This window comes from Antedon bifida, chromosome 1, assembly GCF_963402885.1.
Source record: "Antedon bifida chromosome 1, ecAntBifi1.1, whole genome shotgun sequence".
Lineage (NCBI taxonomy): Eukaryota > Metazoa > Echinodermata > Crinoidea > Comatulida > Antedonidae > Antedon > Antedon bifida.
The window spans coordinates 32,339,709-32,358,918 of NC_136226.1; the positions used below are offsets into that span (position 1 = coordinate 32,339,709).

At 33.3% G+C, this 19,210-nt stretch overlaps 3 protein-coding genes across 6 annotated transcripts in view; all 3 read right to left on the reverse strand.

Annotated features, from left to right (window-relative positions):
- LOC144850895 (isoleucine--tRNA ligase, mitochondrial-like) overlaps positions 1-19,210 on the reverse strand; it is an 82,176-nt gene that overhangs the window by 58,828 nt on the left and 4,138 nt on the right. The window lies entirely within an intron of this gene.
- LOC144858821 (transmembrane protein 19-like) lies at positions 602-6,732 on the reverse strand. Of its 3 annotated transcripts, none has more exons than XM_078714949.1 (6): positions 6,617-6,732; positions 5,721-5,834; positions 5,334-5,393; positions 4,771-5,025; positions 4,306-4,521; positions 602-1,235 (listed from the first exon to the last, which is right to left on the reverse strand). In XM_078714949.1, the coding sequence occupies exons 1-6, from the start codon at positions 6,711-6,713 to the stop codon at positions 1,069-1,071; spliced, it is 909 nt and encodes a 302-aa protein (XP_078571075.1). In that variant the 5' UTR covers positions 6,714-6,732; the 3' UTR covers positions 602-1,068. The 3 variants fall into 3 exon arrangements, with proteins under 3 accessions (XP_078571075.1, XP_078571068.1, XP_078571084.1); XM_078714942.1 differs by having other exon boundaries at positions 5,334-5,477; XM_078714958.1 differs by having other exon boundaries at positions 1,095-1,235; positions 4,302-4,521; positions 5,334-5,477.
- LOC144850920 (uncharacterized) overlaps positions 7,148-19,210 on the reverse strand; it is a 40,930-nt gene continuing 28,867 nt past the window's right edge. Inside the window, exons 1-4 of one of the 2 annotated variants that reach the window (XM_078708447.1) lie at positions 15,885-16,130; positions 12,523-12,855; positions 11,585-11,708; positions 7,148-11,397 (exon numbers count right to left, since the gene is read on the reverse strand). In XM_078708447.1, coding sequence (XP_078564573.1) covers positions 9,774-11,397; positions 11,585-11,708; positions 12,523-12,855; positions 15,885-15,921 — 2,118 coding nt within the window. In that variant the 5' untranslated portion in view covers positions 15,922-16,130 and the 3' untranslated portion in view covers positions 7,148-9,773. Of the gene's footprint in view, positions 11,398-11,584; positions 11,709-12,522; positions 12,856-15,884; positions 16,131-19,210 lie in introns of those variants that run through there. The other variant, XM_078708439.1, reaches the window with a different exon arrangement.

Here is a 19,210-nt window from a genome sequence, read left to right on the forward strand (position 1 = left end):
TATATTATTATCAGGATTTGGTAAACACGTTTGCGTCATCAAACTGCGTTTGTAACGCTTTATAAACGAGTCCTCATTCACAGAAAGAGCATCGGCCGTTACCCACCATGTTTACCACAGCCTGATTAGGTCAGCATGTTCACCCCGTTTTAATGCCCCAGATAGCATTATGTCCCCACAATCAATTAACTTAAAAAGTGCAAGTCATGCCTGTAATCAAATATTTATACCATATGCTTTACTCTGTAGCATCACTAACTTAGGTTTAAATATATTTCATTTATTTAAACCTATTCAAAGCAAAGTAATTATCTGAATAAAAAGTAATAGGCCTATTTAAAAAGTTTAGAAAAGTTTTGATTAACAGAGGGCGCTAAACAATTTAGTACTGCATAATCCATTTTCTAAAACTTGGTTTTTTGACCTTCAAAATTAAACATAATTCATTTCGACGAATTTTAAGAGACAACAGTCTGTACCACACAATTGAATTAAGTGATCTAATTCACATTCTATCATTCTATATGTCAAGAAATCTTTTAAAAAAAACAAAAAAAGTTTAAGTCCATCTTGAAATAAATGTCTTTCATTAGTCACATGATATAAATCAGCCAATGACAGTGTATTCTTTAATACAGTACTTCTTATACAGCCTAAGTAGGAAATTAATACTTTTTAAATTTACTTCCACATGGAAAATAGCACAAACAATAAACAATAACACAACACTTATAGCACGTATTCACATTCATAAACATGCAATTTTCTTAGCTTACTGGATGGAAACATGTTGGACATAATAAATATCTTCTTTTTCAATGATAAATAAAACCTCTGTACTGTTTTTGATAAAGCAATATTCATACTAAATATATGAATGGTCATTAAAACTAAAATACTGTATTAAAAATGTATTTAAGTAAATATTGTAAAAGTACATTCTCACAGATCCACAACTTGGTTGTTGATCCCGTTCATCCACGCTTTACCCAACTCCAATTTGGTGACAGTATTGTTAGTCAGAATACTTAGCAAGGTACAGAACTCCTAAGGGGATTATGTTTACTTTCATTCAGAAGACGGCCAAAAGGTAAGACATATTGACGGCATGATGAGAGCAGTAAACAAAGATGAAAACATATTCACTCCGTTATTGTCCAGCACAGGTACGCCAGAAATGTGTTTTGTGGAATCAGATGGGAAATCTACAATAATTCGTTTCTCATCACAAAATCCTGAAAATTTAAAGAAAAAAGAATGGGTAATATACATGTACATACTGATTTGTGTGTGTGTGTGTGTGTGTGTGTGTGTGTGTGTGTGTGTGTGTGTGTGTGTGTGTGTTAACGCTGCGTCGGTCCTGTTTTTGTTTTGTCTTTGGTACCATGAAATTTGAAATGAAAAAAAAAACAAACAATATACATTATGGGGTAGGGGGTGCTATTACAGTGGCGCAATTGTACAAATTTGTTTACAGAAATCAGTCACCTCTGTGCTTAAATCTATAAAGCCTTGTCTACACTATCAAACTTATGTGTCAAAAAAATGTGATATGCCCATATATGGACATGATGATGTCATATCACTACCATATTTAAGCATAGCACTACCATATATGGGCACATCACATTTTTTTGACACATTAAAGTTTGATAGTGTAGTGAAAGCTTAAAAGAGTATTTCTCTACTAATATCTATGTAATAATCCACATGATTGTCTTTTTTAATGTCAATACCTTTGTTGTTTACACTAAAAGTCCTTGAGATGTAAATTTATAATTATAAACCGGATTATTTTTACATCCTATGATTTGACTCACTTGGGTGTGGGGTTGATAAAAATAAAAGATAAAAAATATTATAATCATTAAAAAAAACCTTGGAACTTAAAAGGTCATTGATGAGCAATGCAAATTGGTCCTTAGCTTAAGATGGGATACTTAACAATTTAAGACTTGGTCTAAAATAGAATTACAAAATATCGTATACTAGAATGTAATCAGCAAAATAAAATAAGTGTACAGTATCATCATTTTTATTCGTCCATTTTGAATTAAATTAAGACATCAGTTAGTCATAAAGTAGTTTTGGAATATTATCATCGATCAAGAATGGTACAATACAGTTTTTTTGCTTTGTTTTTTGTATGATGACTGATAAATATGACAAAATAAAATTTAATTAAGTTTGAAGTAAATGCACCAGATGTCCTGATACCAATGCTTCTAAATTGACCCTTAATACTGACTCATCCCCCCATTGGGTTATCCTGTGTGCTCAAGTCTTACAGACCCGGTCTTGACCCCTGATTGACGTTTAACCGGATCATCTCCAGGGGTAATTCATCAAGGGACGGTGTGAGAAGAATCACAGACCAGTATTATAAGTGACATTAACATGTTGCTCAGGTTTTAACTCTGTAAACATAATATATATCCAATCTGAGAGAGAGTAATGTTTCAATCTTATTAGATCTCGTCAGTGCAGCTCAGTATTATTTATATCTATTTACTGTATGAATTTTTGTATTTGTACCTTTTATTTATGAATTCACCAATTGTTATTGAGAGTTCCAACGATAAATGTGTTTAAATAAATAATAAAGCAAAAATAAAATTTACACAGCAACTCTTAAAAACCAACTAACTGAAACTAATCTAGAGTGCTGCAGCATTTTAGGAAGAGTGAAGTACATAATATCTGGTAAAATTTCTCAGGTTAATCCTTTAAAGTAAAAAACAAAATGAAACACTTAACAATCTTAGTAAAGATTTTGTACCAAATATTATTTCTGGAACAAGCAAGGGAACATGTTAGGATACTTGTGTGAGTCACAGGCCTGTACACTGGGTAGGGAGTTCTTTATTGCTTCTCACATACTGTGATGATATCATTGGTCCTCAGTGGCGTATCCAGTGGGGGGGCCGGGGGGGCCCGGGCCCCCCCTGATTTGGCGTCCGTCGGCACATCATCGCGTCCGTCGGCAAACAAAGGTTCCGGGGAAAAAATAAAGTTAAGCAAATAAGAATAAACTATTATTCTGACAATAATTGTACTGTAAACATAATTCTTTTGAGTGTTTGTTTATTTACATATCATATTATTACCTTCAGATCAACTATTTTTTATTTTCATTACATCTAACCAAACACGTAAAAAATTAGGTTAAAATATCTTCTCATCTTGCACGTCGTACGGCCGTACGCGCTAGATTGTTTACTCTCAAAAAGTCTTTGAACGGTCCGGTGACCTTATCCTATTCAACCTTGTTTTTGCAGTTGACCTGGGATTTGTATGTTTTCCTACGCTAAGATTATATAGTTCCACTTGCCATGTGCTTTTTTCTCTAAGATATATTTATTATAAGTGCCAAAAACCCGGTTTTTTCTCGATATGAGGCCTTTATTATTCAAATTTTTTAAAGAAAAAGCACACATACCATAAAAAATATCCATGTATTTAATTTTTGGAACATAATATTCCGTGAGGCTCAATTAGAAAACCACCATTGTGTGATATGATGTCATCGTTAGCCAATCAAAGCTGAGCTTTCCCGTGATTATCGGCATTGGTCACGGTTGAATGATTTTGGATTCTGGCTGATTTGATTTGATTGGTGGATGCGAATCACCCGCAGCGAAATGTTTTCTCTCGCGCGTGTACAGTACCATGAACTCACATGATCTCTCGTTATACACAAAGTTAGAGCAATGAATTTGTCCGAATTCCGTTAAGTAAACAACTTTTTATATTTTATAAGCATTTAATAACATGTTTTATTGATATTTCCAATGGGTGATATGTAAAATAAATTACTAAAAAACGTAATCATATGTAATTATTTAAACCAAAAATGGCGTAGTTAATAGAATTGTCGACTGAGGCGCGGCCGGCCTCAAATGGTTTTACTTCTTTCGTGGCTAAAAACGATCTTTTTCGGCGATGTTTTAGACCCTATATTTTGAAAACTACAAGTCAGATTTTCGTAATTCTTTTTTTATTGTAATATTAATACAACATACTAACAGATAATGTTTAATTTGGTTTTAATTTTGCATCGTTATCCCTATAAGACAACATATGACTATGCAATCCAGTATATTGATCAGGTGTATATCGGGGTGTAGGCCCTATGTACAGGTAATGACACTAATTTTGTCGGCAAATTGGCAATTCCGGGCCCCCCCAACTTCAAAATCCTGGATACGCCACTGTTGGTCCTCGCCATTTTCACCCCAGTGTACAGTCTTGTGGTGTGTTTTGACACTACTAATTTACATAGAGTACTTAGAGATGATTACGAACCAGAATATTGCAGAGTAGCACCAAGGAAGGAGTCAATGAGTGAGCCTAGCAATCCAGCAACAGCACCAAACAAGATGACAGGCCACTGGTATACAGTCACTTCCTGTGTGGGTAGTAACAAGGAGAGATATAACCCAATGTAGAAAGCTAGGCCTACAGCTAAACCACCAAGAAAACTGGCAGCTAGGCCAATCAGGGACACTGCTCCATTTGTACCTGTAAAATAAAAATGTTAATAATTAAAAATATTAACACCACAAAATGTGTAAGAAAACATGCTTGATAATTTATTTCGTTGTTTATACCATTTGTGTCTGTATTATTTGGTTCAACAAAAAACAAAAAATGTTCCAGTTTTTAGATAATTTGTGTTGAAGTTTATCCAAAAAGTTGACTTAACAAGTAGAGTAAAGGATTTATTTATTTCCTAAATATTAAAGATTAGAAAACTGTTAGAAAACTTACCCCTAGGAACTCTTGCCCACGTTGTAATAAGCTTTGGTTGGATTGGGCCTAGCACACTGCCAATCTCAGAAGCCAGTGTGTCTCCACTGCAGCATGCAATAGCAGACATCACTGCAATTGATAGCCATGTGGCGTTATAGTCATTGCTAAAATCTAAAAGCTTCTCCTGAAAGCCTACACCGAAGGCATACAGCAGACCAAAATAGGCGGCAATACCACCATTTGCTATTACTTGTATAAAATTACGTTTTCCTTCTGTGAAAATAACATTTTTCAATGCATTTTAAATTCTTAGATTTATTATGAAGATACAATTTGAAGCTCTGTTGTTTCTGTGGTAAGCAAAGTGCCTTCCACTCTGTCTGGTTGTCTGTCACTGTTGTCTGTTGCCATACTACTGTATTTCAACATTCCCATTTCATTTTGTTTAGTAGCTACACTTTGAATTTTTGTATTGTAAAACATGTTTGTTTGGAGTGGATAATAAATTATTTCATATCTCTAGAACAGAAATACTGTACCATTTAATAAAAACAAAAGTAAACTAATTATTATCAATTTACCTGTATTTTCTTCAACATCTTCAAATATGGATTTCTTGACTTCTGTTTTATATTTAGTAGCTTTTGAACCAATAATAAAAAATGTACTAAGAGCACAAAAGAAGGAGTAGTTTGACAACATCAAAATGAATCCAATTAGAAAACCTTTAACAAAATAATACATTTAGTAATAACAGGAAGGGTCTTCTGAACACCAATTTTAAAATGTATCTACCTGTAAATTACTAAAAACCTTTTTTTAGTCATACACTACCCAGAATTCTTGTAACAGTACACACTTCTTTTCTTCTTATAAAAGCTTTAAGATTTTGTTTGGTTTTTCAGAAACTTAGAATTTAAAATAGTTTAATAGAAAAAATAATGAATATATAACATAATATTTATTACCTACTACTGCCCCTCCATTAGTAATACTCTTCCTTCTCAGGCCACCACTTGCCATGTAAAGTGGAATTAAGATTGAAAACAGCCATTTCCAAGGAGAGATGGGTTGAAAACCACCTGTAGAAAGAAACAACAATTCTGATTGTGGTAGTGCTGCAAATGGAGGCAACAGATTAAGGATAATGACACAGATTGGAAACATGATTTTCATCGTAAAAAAACACCTCAGTGTATAATAAGCATTTTAAGCAGTGAAAAAAAATGTTCAAATTCAATCATACAGTGATGTAGGTCAATCTTTTAAGAACATTTTGCAGTATTTTTTTTTCCATACGCTTCCCTGCACATTATTGTTTGTCATCGAAAAACATCTTCCGTTTTGTGAAAAAAGGCAAACTAGGAGTGGGATAATTAGTGATCTGGAGGTCGTGGGTTCGAGTCCCACCCGAGAACTACTTGCAAATTTTTTCGCAAGTATTCTCAAATGTACTTAGTATAAAGTACAAATTACGACAGAGTAGGGCAAAACATCTAATTTAATTACTCAACTCCCTGACGCAAAACTACAATTACAATCCTTAGGAGTAGGATAGTTATACTAAACTATCTAGGCTAGGCTAGTAATTAGTACTGTATTACTATTTATTAGTAACTAGTTCACTACAGTCGGCAAAGACTGTCTCATCTTCTGCCTGTTAGGCTTAACATTCTAGCCCTAGGTCGTTTCGTCCTAAACATTCTTCCATTGATTTAGGAGGGAGAACCGATCACTGGACCAGGAAATGTAGACAAACTTAGTTAGGCTAATAGGCCTAGCTAGTTATTTGTAGTCTAGGCTCTATAAGGCCTGCATGTCAACATAAAACAACTCTTTCTTCTTGTTCATCTCTGGTACTTACTACTATCTCCAAAGTATGTGAATGAAACAATCGAAAAGGCCCACAATGATAGTGCAATTGGAATCAAAACGGTCAAAAGAACCGCTATCACAACCATGCTTTTTTCCCAGAGTGTTATGTCATGTGACTAATGACGTAATATTGCAAAATCTACGAGGACCCAGAGAGTACATGTTCAAAAGCGAAAAAGCAAGTACGGTAAATACAATACACTCACCTCTTCTTATCTTATTCTTCATGATCAAGACGCACTTATCAAGCCAACTTGTATTCTGGGGACACTTTTGTGAATTTTTAATGTACTGTATTCCTTGTTGTAATACCGCATTATGTCATGGACAAACAATTGAATATATGTACAGCAACTTAAAATGGTTTAAATTCATTTCTATCCCACCAGGAGCGACATAGCCGGGGAAGTAGCATTTCAGCAAGTGCCTTTATAATGTATGCATTTAGCTATAGTCGTAATTCTTGTAAAATAAACACTGAAACCACATCATATAATAAAAAGAAATCAGAAACATGTCATCATTTTCATTGGGTTAAACCCGCTTTATTGCCCGTCCTACCGTCACAAATCGACAGACCAACATTTTCTTTTTTACAACTATCTATCTTCAAGTACAGTCCACAAATTTACACATCTTTTGCATGGATACGTAATTCCGAAAATATTCTGTATTCACATTTTAAACCCAAATTTACATATTATGCAGCGCCCTCTGGTAGGACATGGTATAATTTTCAACTATGCAGAAATATTAGAATTCCATAAAATTTTCGGTAAAATGTATCAACACGGCCTAAATATAAATAAGGTATATTTTGCATTAATCTTCTCAATTTCATAACAATTAATAAAACATATATCAATAAATAAGACAATTAGAATGACAATTCTCTCTTCCATTTCGTAAGCTCTTTCTAAAGTTAAACATGCAGACATGCCTACAATAAATTATTTTATCAACTCAACACATTAACACCAAAATTACTTTTCATAAAACCCAAATAAAGCACCACCTAATAAAAATTAAATTTTAAAAAGTTGTGTACTATAATGGCTGTTTAAATACTGTAATTGTATAATAACTGCATACAACTAGTTGGAAACGTGTACATATGAGAGTAATGATAAACACAACAATTCACATTCTGTAGTTGATTACACTATCATCACAAGATTCACCTAAACACAAAATATTAAATCTGTTTTACATCAATAACAACCATATAACACAATTTATAATAAAACATATTGTTAATTATTACAACAGTTTCCGAGCGTTTTCATACCACAAATAGACATTATAAATCTATATATATATAATTTATGGAAACTTACTTAGACTTATGGAGTGCCTGTTTGGACTGAAAATGTTTGTTTCAATCTAAAAATTGGAATTCCATGTTTATTTATTATTTATAATATTGGTTTAAGAAAATGGGGTGTTGCGATGTAAGGGAATGCAGTGCTAATATCGGGCAACAACAACACACAACATCTCAAATCTCTATAATTAAACCACTCAACCCACAATAGATACTCTCTTCCTGCAACTAAAGCAGAAACAAATATAGCTTTAATACATTACAAAATATACAGTTTTATCACGGATCGAAATGATTTAAATATATATACAAACATCCTCACAAAAAAAATCTATTAAATGACCATGTAATAAACCACATTTTTCAGTTAGGTTTGCTTGTTACTAGCTCGCCACAGCACCAAAAATGCTCTATAGGCTCATTGCACTAAGCAACCCCTTACTGATCCCTAGCATGGTCATTTTTAATAATCATTTATTAAACAACTCCCAGTTAACTAAATTGCACGTGTACAGTGTATGAGTTGCTAATGTAATTTATAAACTTCAACATAGTCTTGTTCACATCCATACTCAATCATTATCTTTCAAAACAATGTTTAACTAAAATTTTTACGCACAAATAAAGTTTTTTTTTTCTCGTACAATGTAGTTTTATAAAAATATGTTTTTTTTTATTTATTATTTCTTTCCTAATTGCTGGAAAGTCACACAACTTGTTGGTCAAAAAAGGCACAATACATTAACACCTGAGTATCATAGGAAATGAAACATTAATGGTATCCTCTGTATCCTCACAATACTGTCTCAATTTGAAACATGTGGGTAAGTGTATTGAATTAAGGATTAGTTCACACTATGAAAATACAAATGAAATCCGTTCACATCATATGAGATAAACAATGTAAATCCAAGTATACTCCAACATTAGCAAGAAGAAAACCACTTTGAAATCTAGCGCTATCACAATGTGATAATTTACGGATTGTACAGTAAACACAATAATACTGATGTTATGAAATTCTTATATCGAATATAAACATATTTCTGAAAATATATAAATGGTCTGGATCTGTGACCAATAATTAAACAACCAATTAAAAGGACCGACACATTGAATTATTAATTCTAAAACCAATTTTGATTGGTTAATATGATTGGCCAGCAATCTTAGACATGGTTTTTATGAAAGTAGAAAATATGATTGAAATATGTAATCTTATCGTTTAAAAAAGATTTACTCAAAGCATCTATGTTCTATGTAAACATACATCCACCAAACATTAGTTAATACATTTTCTATGAAGTTAAAAACATTTTCTTCTATAAAGGTCAAATTGTTTTACAGGGATTTCCTCTAGTAAGTTACGATATGTGTAGTCAATAAAGGGAAAGTACACCCAAACAAATAATTAAGTTTTTAAGCACCGGTAAATAGCCTAGAGGTAAAATATTAAGTAATAATTGAGTTTTAATAACAGAAGTTAGTATACATGGTATAAGGTAAGGTATAAGATAAGTGGAAGTATCCAAGTTACTTGGGACAATCTACCACAAAACACCAACAGATATCAATAGGATAAGATAAAAACTACAACAATCAACCAACAATTTAGGCAAAATTGGTACACCATACATAGGTTAAAATGATCCTAAGTTTTTTTTTGACAAATGATGCCTCCCATACCTAATCGAATTTTAACCTATGTTTAGCAAACAATTTCTCTGTCCCACATAATTCAAAATATTAAACCTTCTACAATTTTTCATAAAACTTCTGTAAACATGGTTACAAATGATAACTTAATCTCACACTTTAATTCTCACGAGACTTCAATCATTTCGCAAGAACTGCTCAAAGATCTCTGACTGCTTAGCGAACGAGAATCAACATCATCGTCCATTTCGCAATCAAAATTTTGGATTCTTTCGTACGTTGGCACACGCTCAAACCTTTCTCTTACGACAATTTCTGCAACTGCTTCTCTTGCACAAGAACTAATTTCTTCGCACGATGCACTTTTTAGTGGTGTAAAGTTCCGTGTACGACTGCACCATGCATCAACCACATCGCAATCAAGAAGCCCCTCGTAACTACCGCTACGTCGTGGCGAGTCTGTGCCACTACTTTCACTCGAGTAAGACTCTAAACTTTTTTTCGAATTCGAAAGATGCAGATCTGGAACTTTTTGTAAATGATCACGATGTCTTTGTCGCGACGATTCTCCTGTAATATCTCGATGCCGCTGTCTTGATAGAGGTTCTTTATGACGTCTTGGCGGACTGGGGCTTAAATCTTTTGATTTTTGAGGAAACCTAAATGGATTAATTTCTATTTGTTGCGGTCGTGAAATAATAACTTCTTGAGAAGGTTGTAAACGGGATACATCTTCTTCCGGTGACATGACACCTGATGAAGGGGTCAAACCAGAATCAATTGAGGAAACAGTTGATTGTCCCGAACCAAGAACACATTGAGATTCAAGAGAGGCGGTTGAGGAGCTGGTACACAGAACACCGCTACTTGTATCAGACTGTTCACTTAGTTGTCTTTTAAAATATAAATTGGAAGGACTCTCGGTCGCTGTGCTTGGAGTTGACAATCCAGCATCAGCGGTTGATTTATTCTGTACCTGATTTGTTGGTATGGCAAGCTTTAACGATCCCTGACCAATACGTAGTTTTCCCACTTTTCCTTCGTGCTTACCAACTTCTTTTTGTTCATCAGATGGCGCGCTTGGAAGGACACCGATTGTAATTTGCGAGTACGCTGACGATTTTGAAATCTCAACGTTCTCTTTTTCCTGAGTTGCTTGCAGTGCTTTTTCTGCTTTTTCGATCGACGTGTCCGTCCACGACGCTTCGCGTTCTCTTTTACGACTTAATGAAGGACTTTTCCCTGATGGTTTGGCCTTTGGCACTTCTGTTGCCATCTTTTTACACGCTTCTACAAATGGATTACAATTTCTTACTTCCGGAGAGTTCACACTTAGATTACTCGTCATGATTCCCACTTGTAATAGCGGGTCATCAGGCGTTTTAATCGGTGACAATGCACGCATTCTTACAGATTTCAAACAAGGTTTAGTTAAAAATATTGGTCCCATTTCTGTAACTTTCTTTAATTCAAGTCCTTTTGGTCTCTCTAGTGTTTTTGTTGGAGATCTTTTCAGAGGTTTCTTTAATAAGTCCGAACCTCTAAGAGGTAAAGGTAACGATTGACATGCCGTGACCTTTGATCTCTTTGATGTCCAAGGCCTTTCACTAGGATCATGTGATCCTGGAACAGAAGATTTTGATTGGTCAACATTGGACTTTTGACTAGGTGCTGATGGTTGTTTAGATATTGTTGATTTACGTTGAAGATTTAAAAGTTTTTCATGTTCCAATAACTGACCAAGAAAGTTGAAGTTTGGCGAGATGGTTGGCCTCTTGTCTTTTACATACCTGAGTAAAAAAAAAAAAAAAATACTTTAGAATCATTGTCATTATCTTCATTCATGTCTGACAAAAAAAGTGTGATGTGCCAAATATAATAGTGATATGACATCATAATGTCCATATATGGGCACATTACATTTTTTGTCACATAAAGTTTGATAGTGTAGACAGAGCTGAAGATTTGGTTACTAACCTATATGCCTCTTCTGAAGTCATGTTCAAGTGCTGCATGATGTAAGCAATGGCTACAGTTGGTGATCTTGATATCCCAGCATAGCAATGTATTATAACAGCACCGTTCGCAGATCTAGCTTTATCTATATTATATAAAAAATATTATAAATAATGTTAAAAAAACCACTTAAACTTTCATATAAGAACAAACAAGCAAGTATTTCAAATTGAACTAAAAAAAAGTATGTCGCAAAGACTAGACAAAACGTGGGTAGAAGTAAATCGATGCGGAAAATGAGTAAGTTTTTAAAACGTGACATGGCATCAGAACCTCTTTCAATTTCAAGATCCTTAAAGGGGATGACTAGTTTTAGTTTCACTACTATTAAAAGAAATTAATCTGCAAATATTTTCAGAAATCTCACAACACAACAGGATTATCATGATGTTACTGAATTTTAGCTTTAAATTTGCATGGAATCAATTATTGATTGAAGTGTACTTATTAATGAAATATTAAGAATTTTTTATTTAAAAATCACATGGGATAGCGTGCTATTGAGCTGTTAATTTTATGTCTGCTTTCAACTTGTAATTAAATGTAACATTTTGGTGAGTAGACTTTCACAACATGTCACTGTAATATTTATTCCTTTTATGAACCATGGTAGACACTGTGTCTACATTAAACATAATGTGTAGGAAATGACGTACAGGGCTAGGAGTAATATTGTGGTTTATGGTCAACTTATAGGCTAAAATATGTCAACAAATATGTTCACTATGTTTTATGTTCATTTCTCCAGTTAATGCAGGTGTAAACTGCCCAACTGCCCAACCTTAACAAATACTGAAATATACCACATACCGCAACATACAAATATTCTTATGCGTATTTATTATTAACTTATATTATAATTATATATTTAATTATAAAAAATATTTGAGATATCTCACCAATAAATGCCATGGCTTCTTTAAGAAACGGTAATATCTTCTCGCAATAGTTGTCGTGGATAGGTATGCGACAGAAGTTTGCTTCGGGCACGTACTTAGGTGCGGGACACGTCTTACTGATGTTAAGCACGTAGTTGATCCCGTTGACGTGCATTAAATCTTGGTTCATCACATCTTGCTGCGAGCCAAGATGCAAGAAGCTCAGGATCTTGGTGGGACCCACGTTTGCCACCGGCATGCAGGGTTGTGAGAGTGGCGCCAGCGTGGAACACTGGCTCGAATCACGAGAAACACAAAGATTCGGATAGCTCGCCTTGAATCTCACAAAACCACCTGAAAAATATAAATGATTTGTCAGGTTATAAATTGTGAAATATCTACACTATCACTACTGTACTAAGTTATAACTTATCTTACAAATTCCACAAGTAACAGCTGTACAGAATAAGTTTATTGATTGTGTCTGTGAATTCTAGATTTGAGTAATATAGTAGTTTCAACTCCCACAACCAAATTAAGGGCCTGTTCAGACCTACGGAGTTATGCTTTCGTATTGTACGCGGCGTACAACTCCATAGGTCTGAACCAGGAAAAGATTAGTGGAAGCCACCTCGTACGACACTACTCTTTCGTTCGTTACGACAGCTCAAGGTACAAGATTAGTGGAAGCCGCTTATGATACGAAAGTCATGCATCAACAATTTTGACCTGTAACCAATCAAATTTACTCCTGCATACCAGATGTTCACCCAAGTCGGTGACAATTCAGTTTGAAACGAAAGCGTTAGCTAGGCAAATCTGAACACTTTGCTGTTACGACGCTAATTATAATATGACATTGCTTGCGATACGAAAGCATAACTCCATGGATCTGAACATACCCTTAATCCTTCCTTCTAGCATTTCTCTACATTTTTCAAACTATTCACCCTCCTCAATCATATTCCTTATCATAGCTGTTTGGGATTTTATTTAATACATGTTGTTTTTCCATTAAACAGTAACAAGTAACGTACAAATGCAACAAATATGTACCTGAATAAACATTACCTGTAAAAATGTAAATGATACCTTATCCGATTATCAAAACCCATAGCTTTATAAACATTTTATAAATTATTTTGTGACCCATTGGGTAATAATAAACATAGTGTATGAAGGGAGTTGCCAACTCACTGGTGTATGTATTCGTTTATTAATAGACTGTATTATCAATTATTGTGTGACCTATAGGTGTAGCATTAAACATACGTTATCAATAGAATACTGTTATCAATTGTTTCCTATCTTCTCTGCAGGTATATGCAAAGGTAAGATGTTAATCTTTTTAGGAAGCTGTTTATCTTTATGTACATAAATCTCATGAACACCTTTAATGTGTCAGATACAGCATACAGCTGGTGACTGTTCAATTTAAGCCTTTCAATTTCAAATGTACCTGCTGTTTTATTATTAAGCTCTGTCTACACTATCAAACTAGTTTGACAAAAAGAGTGTGATGTGCCCAAATTTGGTAGTGATATGACATCATCATGTCCATATTTGGGCACATCACATTTTTTTATAACATAAAGTTTGATAGTGTAGACAGAGCTTTAGCCTTTCAATTTTAAATATACTGTATCTACTGTTTTATTATTAGAATTTTAAAAAATTGCAATGACAGAAAATGATTAATTTCAACTGACAATAAGAAACACAGACGTAAGCAAATAAACTGTATAATAAATAATTCCACCCACAATATTATAATTCTTTTTTTATTGATAGTATGAACGTTGTAGCAGTCAATGTGACAGTTAGACTATCCATTAAGAATGCTTTACAAAAGAGACACAATACTGGTTCAAACGGTTTAAATCAAACAATAGCACAATACACAGACAATAGAAAAGGTATTGGATTTGACGCACTCTAGTAAAGCACGACGAGAGCATAATGAGTCAGAACCATTGTAGGCTTCATGGCTGCTAGTCTATAGAACAACCCACTTGTAGATGATACTACAGCTGTATACCATACTTGGGCTGAGTGAGAATCAATCACTTGGTTACAATGTTTACTATGCTTAACTACAGATGATCTGTCCTTACATTGTATGAACTGTAATGTCCTTATCTGAATATAAATTATAAGAAACACATTTACTCAAAATAAGGGAAGACACATTGGAAATGTATTATTTTGATCTATCTTTTAATTGTTTTGGGTTAACCTATTTTTACTTTAAAACATAAATAATGTTTAACTGTTAATTTATACCATATTGCATGATGGTTTGAGAATTAAAGCTTACATAGTACCGTTTTAAAAAGCCATAGAGTAATTACTCCAAGGCAGTATAGTAAACTAGCCACATGAGTAATTATTGCATCACTATGATGTATTATTTTAAAAATAGAGGATAAAGGATACAACAACTATCAAGATTTAAAGACTATAAACTTATTCTATCAATGTGATCTTATATAGAAGAGAACATTGCGACACTAGGATAGATCTGGCAAATACAAAAACCCAAAATAATGTTACTTTAATGACCATACTACTAAATTAGACAATTTCTAATGCAATATTGCATTCACTTTCACTTTATTGCACCATCAAGTATAAACTATAAATCAGAAACGAAACAGATTTTTTTAAATAGAAATTACTAAATATTGTTTAAAGTATACTCAAAATAAAACACAGCCAAGATTATCTATTATAATATCTTTAAAATGATAAAGGAAAATGCTCTAAAGAGATAACCACCCGCGTTTTGTTACATAACTTGTGCCCATATTATAACTTGTGCCCATCTTGTAACCTTGGAATCATTTGCTGGTAGTAAGATATGAGTAAGAACACATGGCTCATTTATGAGTTAAAGAACAATGAAACATAATAAAGAAAAATAAGCGATAAAGGATTCAGTAAATAGGTTAAATTAAATGAAAAACAATGAATAAAGTAATGTAATAATTGTATTATTTGTGATAATAAACATACATAACGTTAAAAAATGATTTGCAAATATTGTACTAAAAATGCTATGACTAAAGACACTATTAATAATTGGGTATGTTTGGATATCCACCATCTCCTCAGGGTAGGACAACGCAGTATGCCGGCTAAATGCATGCAGTGTAATATCTATACTACTATTAAATTCCACAGCTGAGAGAAATATGTATTAATAGAAAACAATTCTAAATTAGACAGATGCATATAGTATAATTAAATTGCAAGGATGTTAAACAATGCATACAGATGATTTAGTTAAAACAAAAGGTCTTACAATACTCCATCTAAATACAAAATAATCCCACGCTATAAAAATACTAGTAAAATTTAGGACAGATGAAGAATTAAATTACCTTTAACATTACCAAGTATTGGTATATCCACACACATATGTAAAACAACTCTTATTCCTACATGTATAAATCCAATGATAAAACAACAACAGGAATCCTGCAAAAGTTGAGCTAAAATGAAGCTAGGATCCTTGTAGTGAAAAGCCCGCTGTTACCCCGATCGCTAGCTATGAGTGACTGATTCTCATCAGCATAGGAAGTCAGACCAATCATTGGTTTACAGGATATACTGTACTACAGCGATGATGACTCACCCTATCTAAACACAAGACTGGTGGTGACCATGGTAGCTGATCCATCAAACATACACACTCCCGCTGTTAGCAGGATTAGTCAACGCTACAGCTATAATAGCAGAGCAGTTTAATACTGTAAAACATAGCTGGTGCATTCAACCAACGCACAACCTCCCGCTGCTTGCGATATTATTAGTAGGCAGCCAGCTATAACAACCAGAGAGATTTTTAGCATTCTTTGTATGAATTAAAAGTTGTAATATTACTACAGCTGTAGTAGTTATAATACGGAGACACAAGGCATAGAATACAATCAACATTAACAGATTCATTACATTCAATGGTGGGAATATTAAGTAACTGATAAATTATTTAATTTATGTCCTTGTTCTGGTGAGAAATTAATTAACAAGAAATGATTTAATTTACAATGAGCTCACTGTATGTTAAAGTCATTATGAGAAAATAGTTTTAACACATGTATGCAAATGAATAGGAAATGTGTAATAATAAATTTAAAAGTAAAATGTATTACTAATTTACTTTCCAAGTACTCTCTCATTAGCACTGATGATAGAATACTAAAGGCCTGGGAATTTGAAGGATAATATTTAAATTGAAAACTGATAGTGACATACAGGGGGAACCATTATCGCCAGTGCAGCAAAGCCAAATGCTATCAGTACAATACTCATATAAATTTAATAATTGTGCCAAAAACGCAATGCAAAACAAAGTTTCCTACTCCTGATTGATTTTTTTTTTTGACCATATTTAATGAGGGTGATCCACTTATTACAAGTCTTTAGGAGTGGAGTTGTAATTTTGTCCTTAGAAAAAATCCTGACATCAGCAGTTAATTCTACTTAATCAAAATTTTAAAAATTTTCTTATTGCAAACCATCAAGAATCCTAAACTTTATGAGTAAAAAATGTGATGTGCCCATATTTGGACATATCACTATCATATTTAAGCACATCACACTTTTTTTGATAGTGTAGACAGAGCTTTAGTGAAAAAGTTAAATAAGATCTTGTAGTATCATCATAAGTTAGAAAAAGTTCATACATTTGATTTATGAATCATAACCATATCCCTTTCACATACTTTAGCATTATCTACACATAAATTATTTGATGGACAATTAAACACGTATCATGCATCACGTGACACGCACTTACGTGTATGTGCGACTCCTTTAAATGTTGTTTCTTTGTGTGAATCTAGTCATAGAAATGTCTTTGTGTGGATGATGAACAATAACTATTAATCTTCAACTTATTAGTATCTACGGGCAATTTTAGATCAATTACAATCTGCAACTTTTAACCAAAAAAAAAATATAAATCACAAAATTGAGTGTAATGCTTTGAGAAAGAGTAAATTAGATTTTTTGGAAAAATAAATCAAATTAGTAAATTTGAAGACAATGATGAGTGATATAATTAAGAAGTTAATGACTATGTGTGTCTGGTCACATGGTACTCTTTGGTAATTTCCCTTTTGTCTAGCATCACTTTGTCTTCTTTGTTTGAAGCAAATCAAAACTTGTGAGATATAATTCAAACAGGAAGCTTTCATATTCAACCATCCCCCCCTTTTTTGATATTAATAATTTATTAACGACACATTTTAAAAATAACTATTTTTAACATAACAATTTTAGTTATAAAATATGAACGATGAAAGATGAAGACATTACAACTTATGGGCTATATTGGAATAGTATGTACTTAGAGCAGAATACATAGGTTGAAAACCAGTAAACAAAAAAAAAAAAAAAAAAAATCACCAACATTCTGAGCGATACGGATATGAATATTCTCATTCATCCCGGTACTATTAATTTTAGAAAGATATCAATCTATTCCCAAAAAGGTGATTATTCAAAATATGATATATTAAAAAAAGAGTTTAATTTAATGATTTATACAATGGTTTGCAGTTGTTGGGAAGTAGTGGAATCGTAGAAACCAGTTTTTGGCCAGCTGTGGTTGAAACACAGCAGGTGTACAAGCCACAGGACAAGCTGTTGGTGGACAATCCACTGGACAAGCCACTGGTCATCTGTGGTGAAGCTGAACAAGAGGTGCTTCCAGTCAATTGAGGTCATGGTCAAGGTTGACAAGTAAAAATACCATAATAGCTTGTCCTGGGATATCCCTATAAATAATGCAATGGAACAATACCATACAGCCTGACAATAAGATACTTTTACGGTCAATGATAAGTACTGTATAATAATGATGACAGACAATTCCAGCAGCGTTATTCAGGATATGATAGTACTGATATCGTATTGTAATGACGGACGTTATTGATGACGACATGCTGATGCTAATAACAAAGAAAACTTTGGTGAATTTTAAGTATAAGTGATGACAATTAAAACTCAACAACTACCAATTGACTAAAAGAAAATTCTTTGAATGGACTACTACAGTAGCACTATTAATGTAAAATAGCATAAACACAATTCATCCAAATATAGTACCCATAATTTATTAATAAAAAGGCAAATTACGAAAAAAAAAATGACAATGCTGTGGGTATCAGTGGCTGGTTCTCAATGGAGGTACAAAATAAAATAAGCACTGAAAAAATAACAATGCTGTGAGTATCAGTGGCTGGTTCTCAATGGAGATACAAAATAAAATAAGAACTGAAAAAATGACAATGCTGTGGGTATCAGTAGCTGGATCTCAATGGAGATACAAAATAAAATAAGCACTGAAAAAATGAAAATGCTGTGGGTATCAGTCGCTGGTTCTCAATGGAGATACAAAATAAAATAAGCACTGAAAAAATGACAATGCTGTGGGTATCAGTGGCTGGTTCTCAATGGAGATACAAAATAAAATAAGAACTGAAAAAATGACAATGCTGTGGGTATCAGTAGCTGGATCTCAATGGAGATACAAAATAAAATAAGAACTGAAAAAATGACAATGCTGTGGGTATCAGTGGCTGGTTCTCAATGGAGATACAAAATAAAATAAGCACTGAAAAAATGACAATGCTGTGGGTATCAGTGGCTGGTTCTCAATGGAGATACAAAATAAAATAAGCAAAAAGCTACTATGTTTAAA